Here is a 9645-nt window from a genome sequence, read left to right on the forward strand (position 1 = left end):
GTTCTTTGGGGGGAAATTTAACCCAAAGGCATGACACTTTGGTGCAGCGGTAAAGGTGCGTGCCTCAAAAGTGTCCCGATGCCACATTTGCTGTGATTTGCGAGTGTTATTACTTCCCTTCCACTCCCATCCCCCCCTCCATGCCCCTCAGGCTACAAAACCAAACCAGATGCCCTTCTAAGGCACCCTACCAATCTCCATTCTCTCTTCTACATCTTTTTGTCTTTTCTCTTTTTTTCCTATCAATCTGCAAGATATATAGAGGCACAGGGCGGTATGATGGAAGGACCCTGGGGTCTGGAGCTCCTCAGACTTGGATATGAATTCTTGGCACTAATGTTCCTGTAACATTAGGTTTCCCTTGACAATACTTATCTTTTCTGAGACTTTTTTCCTCAACTGTAAGGGACAATAGAAACATCATTTGGCTTTCAGAAGCATGAGAGTAAAGGGAGTTTTTAAAGACTGTGACAGCTAGGGTACCTTATATTATAGTCTCTATTCTTCTATACTTTTTCCCTTTCATTTAGGTCTGACACCATCTATCCTCCAGCATTCCCTTTCCTCAGCCTTCCCACTCTTCTCTCGCAATACTCTCTCCATTATCACCTTCCACATAACACTTTTGCAATCATATGGTTTTTTTTCATCAGTAGGAAACGACTTTTGGGTATAGTCTGTGGTACCATCAAGGGGTGTTTTAGGGGGAGGGGAGACTTTAGCTCAGTCTCAATAACCATCAGCCCCTACCACTCCACGCCTTCCCAAGTAAGCATCCAATCTTGAGTCTGCCATGCTAACACTGCAAGTCCTCTAGTCTTCAGCATTGGCGAAGGCAATGGCACTCCAATCCAGTACTCTTGACTGGAAAATCCCATGGACGGAGGAGCCTGGAAGGCTGCAGTCCATGGGGTCACGAAGAGTCGGACATGACTGAGTGACTTCACTTTCACTTTTCACTTTCATGCATTGGAGAAGGAAATGGCAACCCACTCCAGTGTTCTTGCCTGGAGAATCCCAGAGACGGGGGAGCCTGGTGGGCTGCAGTCCATGGGGTCGCTAAGAGTCGGACATGACTGAGTGACTTCACTTTCACTTTTCACTTTCATGCATTGGAGAAACCTGGTGGCCTGCCGTCTATGGGGTCACACAGAGTTGGACATGACTGAAGCGACTTAGCAGCAGCAATCTTCAGCATCCCCCAAAACTACCAAAAATTAACACATAATCTAAGTAAAAAGAATGTGCTCCCTGTGAAAACATTTCTTGTGATAAATCCCCTTCCTTCCCTTCCCACCAGATTGCTATTCCTGAGTGTCTGGAGTTCAGAAATTCTAGAGCCAGCCACTGAGTCTTATCTGCTCTCCTTAAGATATTTTGGTGTCCTCACTGCTGTGGTTGGCCCCACTGTCCTCCTAAAACCCCCGTCTTTTTTCCTGTCTACTGATTGCTGCTGGAGCAGTGGTGCTACTGTTGCTCCTTCCTCTGCCTCAATGCTGCTAAGCCCATCCAAGTCCATTCACACTCTCTGCACAGCCTTCAGTACTAAAGACAGCTCCATGCAGGGTTTTGCCAACAAGCATGTTGATGCCCTCAGGAGTCGTCCCAGGGCACAAATGTAAGTAGCAGCAGATAGGTATTCAGTCCGAAGACAAATCAGCAGGGAGAAAAACCTAGACAAATGCCCAGTAGGGCAAAAAAAGAAAGAGCGAGGGACCAGGGGAGTGGAAAAGGAAACCTGTTTGATCTCTTAGTGACGTAAGTTTATTCAGAAACCATGGCAGAATTGTTAACATCTTTAAATTAGTGCTTCTAGTAGCAGCTGGAGTTATTTTGATAAGGGGAATGTAGTAAAGGAAACCAAGGCAACAATAGTTGGAAAGTTCTCATGTAATGTAATGAAGGTGATTATTTTGTAGGAATCATCCAGAGAACTTGCTTACAATGCACATTTCTGGGCTCTGTCCCTAGAGAGTTTGATTCAGGGTCTGAAGTGAAGCCAAGGAATCTGCGTTGTAATGAACACTCTAGTGATTCTGATGGAAGTGGTCCAAGGGCCACACCTTGAAAAACCCTGAGAGATGGTGGAGTAGAAGAAAGTCCCCTGGACGATGCATATGAAGACCTCGTGTTGCCACTAGGTCAGTGCTGAGGGGCCTGGGCAAGGGACTTATCTCCTTTAATCTTGGTCTCCTTACCAATAAAATGAAGGGCTTTTCCCAGGTCCTTCATCACTCTGATAGCCACCATTATCTCTTTAAAGATTTAAAAATTAGGTAATTATACTGATGTGCATGGGATGAGTACAAACAAATATGCTAGGTATATTTAATAATAAAACGAGTGAGTTTCCTACGCAGTCTCCTGTGAGCGGCAGTAGTACTTTTCCAGTCTCAATCTGGTTTCTGTGACACTGTAGCACATTTTTTGGTGTCCCAGGTCATAGATTTCTTTTCCCTTTTTTGGAAATCTATGTTCTTTCCCTTAGGTAATTGTGTTGCTCAAATATATCATTTTATCCAGTAACAGTATTAGGTACACACTCCCTTCTACAGAAAATGAGAAGTTACGTTTTGAGAGTAGAGAAAAATGCTCTTTTAATGTGTGAGAAACTCTGGGGTGAGATATATATTTGTAATGGCCCCGACAGAAAAATTATGCCCATTTCTCCACCTTTCAAGATTATGTTAGCTGACTGTGGGCAAAGAGAAAATTTGTAAAGCCTACATGCATCATGGGGCTTCCCAGGTGGTAAAGAATCCGCCTGCCAAGGCAGGAGATGTGGGTTCAGTCCCTGGCTTGGGAAGATCCCCTGGAGAAGGAAATGGAAACCCACTCTAGTATTCTTGCCTGGAAAATTCCATGGACAGAGGAGCCTGGTGGGCTACAGTCCATGGGGTCACAGAGAGTCAGACATGAATGCACAGCACACACACGCATCATCCTGTATCACTCACTGTTCCTGCAGCCTCACGATCCCTTCCCAAGCCAGCATCACCCCGGTTTATTCATCCCACGACATTTATTGAATGAATACTCTGGGACAAAACTGTGTGAAGCACTGAGAGTTCAGACATAAACAAGATGGAGTCCCCTGCCTTCATAGTTATTAAAGAATAGTTTCATATACTGTTAAATAAGCCATGTATCATCACATAATGGCCATGTTAGTTTGAGAATTACAATAGTAAATGCAGCTTAGAGGAGGGGTGATAAACTCCTTAGAGGTGTAGAATCAAGAAAGGCTTCATAGAGACGATTATCTTTGAAGATGAGGAGGAATTCTCCAGAGAAATGAGGGAGACGGGGGAAGAAAAAACAACACATTCCAAGACAAAGGGACAAGACAGCAAAACCCGTTCTGAAAGCCACAAGTCTTTTCATGTGACCAAAGGGTTGCACAAAGGATTTGCAAGAGATAATTATAAGGATCTCTAACAGTCACTGAGTACTTACTAGGTATCAGGCATTATCCTAAAAATTTTACATGTTTTAATGCATTTAATCCTTTAGCACAATACAGTGAGGGGAGGTGTGATTACTATCCTTATTTGACAAATGAAGAATTAAAGAACAGAAATGTTAAATAACTCTCCCAGCTGGTAAAAGCTGGAACCCAGGCAGTCTTGCTTCAGAGCCTATGTTCTGAACTGTATGGCACTATGGCTTCTTAAGGGCTTCCCAGGTAAGCTACATGTACAGAACAGGTCTGCCAATGCAGAAGGCAGAAGACATGCAGGTTTTATCCCTGGTTTAAGAAAATCCCCTAGAATAGGAAATGGCAACCCACTCAGTATTCTTGCCTGGAAAATTCCATGGACAGAGGAGCTTGGTGGGCTACAGTCTATGGGGTCGCAAAGAGTCAGGCACGACTGGGTGTGCCTGCGCACGCGCACACACGCAGCTTCTTCGCAATGAGGTTACAAGAGGAGACAGAATGCAGATCAAGGAGAGACTCAGAGGTCTTCACAAGGAGTCTGGAGTTCATCCCATAGCCAATGAGAAACTAATAAATGTTTGAATTAATGTAATGTGCGTAAGACAAGCCATTCCAGTAGGAATATACAGATGGACTAGGAAGAGGGCTAAAATTGGGGGAAGGATGCCAAGAAGAAAACTAATGTAACTGTCCCATTAGAAAGAATGAAAATCTGAACTCAAGCAGTAGCAGTGGGGTTGGGAGAAAGGGAGTGCCAGAGTGGAACCATTCCTTCACTAGGGACACAGTCCCTCTTCAGTCAGTCCACTCTCTGAATCTGACTCATATCCTAAGAATTATCTATTTTCAATTATTTCTTTCTATTGTTCATGACTCTGTTCTTCCTCTGCTCCTAAATTTCTTCTGAGTAACCTAACCTTGGTTCCATTTCTCAACTGGGCTGCCTGATTAGCCAAGGACTTCAGCATGTCCTCCCAAAGCTGATAATCTTCAACAGTGTGAGCCTTTCAATCCCATTTGTGTTCTACTGCAGACAAACAGCTTGATAGCAATTTGGTTAGCAACTAAAGGAGATAAATAGCTAAGAAAATGTCAAGAAAGTTTTTTTAGATTGAGCAAGCATAGATTATGTCTCTAAATTTGTTTTCCAAAGAAAAGAATGCTCTGTAAACAGCTTCATTAAATCCTTGCATCACTGTGTAAAATCTGCATATTAAAAAAAAATCTAAATGGCTTTTCATTCCCTTCTTAAGGAACTCCTACGCCAATTCAGAGTTCTCAGATAACAAATAAATATAAGATTGAGGCTGTTTTGACTTCGTTTCCTTTAGTTTGCTCTCCTTAAAAAAAAAAAAAAAAAAAAACCACTAGGGGCGATTTCTAAATGTTTTTCAATACCCAGAATCATAGAAAATCTCTTAAGTTTACACTGAGTCACAATATTCTTCTTACAGTTATTCTGCCATCTTTGCTGAGAGTGAACTGAGTGGCTGGGATTATGACTATGGTTTCTGCTTACCCAAGACACTCCAGTGTGCTCCTGAACCAGATGCTTTCAATCCCTGTGAAGACATTATGGGCTACGACTTCCTTAGAGTCCTGATTTGGCTGATTAATATCCTAGCCATCACGGGAAATGTGACTGTCCTCTTTGTTCTCCTGACCAGTCGTTACAAACTGACAGTCCCCCGCTTTCTCATGTGCAACCTCTCCTTTGCAGACTTCTGCATGGGGCTGTACCTGCTGCTCATTGCCTCAGTCGATGCCCAGACCAAAGGCCAGTATTACAACCATGCCATAGACTGGCAGACAGGGAGTGGGTGCAGCGCAGCTGGCTTTTTCACTGTGTTTGCAAGTGAACTCTCTGTCTACACCCTCACAGTCATCACACTAGAAAGATGGCACACCATCACCTATGCTATTCAACTGGACCAAAAGCTGCGACTGAAACATGCCATTCCAGTCATGCTCGGAGGATGGCTCTTTTCTACTCTCATTGCCGTGTTGCCTCTTGTGGGTGTCAGCAATTACATGAAGGTCAGCATTTGCCTCCCCATGGATGTGGAAAGCACTCTCTCACAGGTCTACATCTTAACCATCCTGATTCTCAACGTGATGGCCTTCATCATCATTTGTGCTTGCTACATTAAAATTTATTTTGCAGTTCAAAATCCAGAGCTGATGGCTACCAACAAAGATACAAAGATTGCTAAGAAAATGGCAGTCCTCATCTTCACCGATTTCACCTGCATGGCACCAATCTCTTTCTTTGCCATCTCAGCTGCCTTCAAAGTGCCCCTCATTACAGTAACCAACTCAAAGGTTCTACTGGTTCTCTTTTATCCTGTCAATTCATGCGCCAATCCGTTTCTGTACGCAATTTTCACAAAGGCATTCCAAAGGGATTTCTTTCTGTTGCTGAGCAAATTTGGCTGCTGTAAATATCGAGCTGAACTTTATAGGAGGAAGGATTTTTCAGCTTATATCTCCAACTGCAAAAATGGCTTCACTGGATCAAATAAGCCCTCCCGGTCTACCTTCAAGTTGACTACATTACAATGTCAATATTCAGCTGTCCTGGACAAGACTTGCTATAAGGAATGTTAACTGTGATATCAGTAAACACATTACTGAATTATACTTAAATATGGAATTTTAAGTAATATTAAGTAATATCTCCACCAGTAATATTAACAAAGAGTTGGTTTCAGGAAATTATGTGTTAGGCACATCAGGCAAAAAAAGACTCTCTACCTAGCTCAAAATGTGGTCCATGACCATGGCCCGTCTAAAAACTATTTGTCAAGAATACTGTTGGTAGCTTGATAGGGATTGCATTGAATCTATAAATTGCTTTGGGTAGTATACTCATTTTCACTATATTGATTCTTCCAATCCATGAACATGGTATATTTCTAGTGTTTTATAGTTTTCTATATATAGGTCTTTAGTTTCTTTAGGTAGATATATTCCTAAGTATTTTATTATTTCCGTTGCAATGGTGAATGGAATTGTTTCCTTAATTTCTCTTTCTGTTTTCTCATTATTAGTATATAGGAATGCAAGGGATTTCTGTGTGTTGATTTTATATCCTGCAACTTTACTATAGTCATTGATTAGTTCTAGTAATTTTCTAGTGGAGTCTTTAGGGTTTTCTATGTAGAGGATCATGTCATCTGCAAATAGTGAGAGTTTTACTTCTTCTTTTCCAATTTGGATTCCTTTTATTTCTTTTTCCTCGAATAGCCAAAGCGATCTTGAGAAAGAAGAATGGAACTGGAGGAATCAACCTACCTGACTTCAGGCTCTACTACAAAGCCACAGTTATCAAGACAGTATGGTACTGGCACAAAGACAGAAATATAGATCAATGGAACAAAATAGAAAGCCCAGAAATAAATCCACGCACATATGGACACCTTATCTTTGACAGAGGAGGCAAGAATATACAATGGATTAAAGACAATCTCTTTAACAAGTGGTGCTGGGAAATCTGGTCAACCACTTGTAAAAGAATGAAACTAGAACACTTTCTAACACCATACACAAAAATAAACTCAAAATGGATTAAAGATCTCAATGTAAGACCAGAAACTATAAAACTCCTAGAGGAGAACATAGGCAAAACACTCTCTGACATACATTACAGCAGGATCTTCTATGACCCACCTCCCAGAATATTGGAAATAAAAGCAAAAATAAACAAATGGGACCTAATTAAGCTTAAAAGCTTCTGCACATCAAAGGAAACTATCAGCAAGGTGAAAAGGCAGCCTTCAGAATGGGAGAAAATAATAGCAAATGAAGCAACTGACAAACAACTAATCTCAAAAATATACAAGCAACTCCTACAGCTCAACTCCAGAAAAATAAATGACCCAATCAAAAAATGGGCCAAAGAACTAAATAGACATTTCTCCAGAGAAGACATACAGATGGCTAACAAACACATGAAAAGATGCTCAACATCACTCATTATCAGAGAAATGCAAATCAAAACCACTATGAGGTACCATTTCACACCAGTCAGAATGGCTGTGATCCAAAAGTCTACAAATAATAAATGCTGGAGAGGGTGTGGAGAAAAGGGAACCCTCTTACCCTGTTGGTGGGAATGCAAACTAGTACAGCCACTATGGAGAACAGTGTGGAGATTCCTTAAAAAACTGGAAATAGAACTGCCTTATGATCCAGCAATCCCACTGCTGGGCATACACACTGAGGAAACCAGAAGGGAAAGAGACACGTGTACCCCACTGTTCATCGCAGCACTGTTTACAATAGCCAGGACATGGAAGCAACCTAGATGTCCATCAGCAGATCAATGGATAAGAAAGCTATGGTACATATACACAATGGAATATTACTCAGCCATTAAAAAGAAAACATTTGAATCAGTTCTAATGAGGTGGATGAAACTGGAGCCTATTATACAGAGTGAAGTAAGCCAGAAGGAAAAACACCAATACAGTATAATAACACATATATATGGAATTTAGAAAGATGGTAACAATAACCCTGTGTACGAGACAGCAAAAGAGACACTGATGTATAGAACAGTCTTATGGACTCTATGGGAGAGGGACAGGGTGGGAAGATTTGGGAGAATGACATTGAAACATGTATACAATCATGTATGAAACGAATCACCAGTCCAGGTTCGATGCATGATACTGGATGCTTGGGGCTAGTGCACTGGGACGACCCAGAGGGATGGTATGGGGAGGGAGGAGGGAGGAGGGTTCAGGATGGGGAACACATGTATACCTGTGGTGGATTCATTTTGATATTTGGCAAAACTAATAACAATTATGTAAAGTTTAAAAATAAAATAAAATAAAAAAAAAAACTATTTGTCACTGGCACATGATAACAACAGATTGTTTAGAAACTTTTACAGTGATGACAGATTAATTTTATGTCTGCTGTATCTACTATTTCAAAAATGAGATGGTGTTTTGCATGACTGTAATTTTTTTTCTCATTTCATCCTTACAGTAATTTTTACTGCATTTTTACAAAAATATTAGTCCATAAGAGATTTGAAATTTGAAATAACTAGTCCTTTTCCTCAGACAGTTTGAGAAATATAGACTCTGGAGATGCACTGTCCAATCTGGTACCCACAAGACACAGGCAGCTATATTAAGCTAAATTAAAAATGTGTCTTTTCAACTGCACTAGGCAACATTTCAAGGGCTCAGTACCCATACGTGACCCATGGTTACTATACTGAACAACACATTTACAGAACAGTTTCATCATCACAGGAAGTTCTATTGGACAGTGCTGTCCTAGATATCTATTTATCCCACATCTAGATCCTAAACTTAATAATTATTAAAATTTTAAATTATACTATTAAAATTAATGTAAAGTAAGCATCTAAAGGCATATTTCATCCTGTTGGTCTGGCATTTAGTTCTAAAGAGCAGTGAAGCATTAAATAGTAGGCTGTGAACTCCTTGTGGGTAGGAACCCTGTCTCAATTTTGCTTCCTTATCTCCTAGCTCAGGATCTCAGCAATAGCATGCAACAAATGTGCTGAATGACACTGAAGTTAAGAAATCTATAAGAAAAAAAAATGTTTTATTTTTCTTTCTAGGGCCCTATCTTTTATGGAAGTAAAAGAAAATGCTTAAATATTTTAAAATATTTAACTTTCATAGTTTCTATCTTTGAAGGTATTGAAAAATATATCCAATATTTGCTAGAAGGTATTTTATTTATCAGAATTGACTCTTATAGGACAATAAAATTATGGTTTTAATTGCAATGCTTTTGTAAGTTTTTTTGACCCTTTAACTTATTGAAAGTTTATTATATGTCAAGCATCTTGATAAGTATTTTATATAATTCAACCCACTTAATCTCATAAAACTCTATGATGAAGATATCATTCACATTTTAGAATAGAGGAAAGCCCATTACAATTTGCCCAAGTTCTCAAAACTGATAAAAGCTTCAACTAATAGGATTCAATCAGGACGCCAGCCTTTTAACACTGTTTTCAGTTCAGTTCAGTTCATTTCAGTTCAGTCGCTCAGTCGTGTCCGACTCTTTGTGACCCCATGAATCGCAGCACGCCAGGCCTCCCTGTCCATCACCAACTCCCAGAGTTCACTCAAACTCACGTCCATCGAGTCCGTGATGCCATCCAGCCATCTCATCCTCTGCCGTCCCCTTCTCCTCCTGCCCCCAGTCCC

At 40.7% G+C, this 9645-nt stretch overlaps 1 protein-coding gene across 1 annotated transcript in view; it reads left to right on the plus strand.

Annotated features, from left to right (window-relative positions):
- LHCGR (luteinizing hormone/choriogonadotropin receptor) overlaps positions 1 to 6092 on the plus strand; it is a 62226-nt gene extending 56134 nt beyond the window's left edge. The window contains exon 11 of the mRNA XM_070379606.1: positions 4894 to 6092. Coding sequence (XP_070235707.1) covers positions 4894 to 6046 — 1153 coding nt within the window. The 3' untranslated portion in view covers positions 6047 to 6092. The remainder of the gene's footprint in view (positions 1 to 4893) is intronic.
- The last annotated feature ends 3553 nt before the right edge of the window (positions 6093 to 9645 follow it).

This window comes from Bos mutus, chromosome 11 (genome assembly GCF_027580195.1).
Source record: "Bos mutus isolate GX-2022 chromosome 11, NWIPB_WYAK_1.1, whole genome shotgun sequence".
Lineage (NCBI taxonomy): Eukaryota > Metazoa > Chordata > Mammalia > Artiodactyla > Bovidae > Bos > Bos mutus.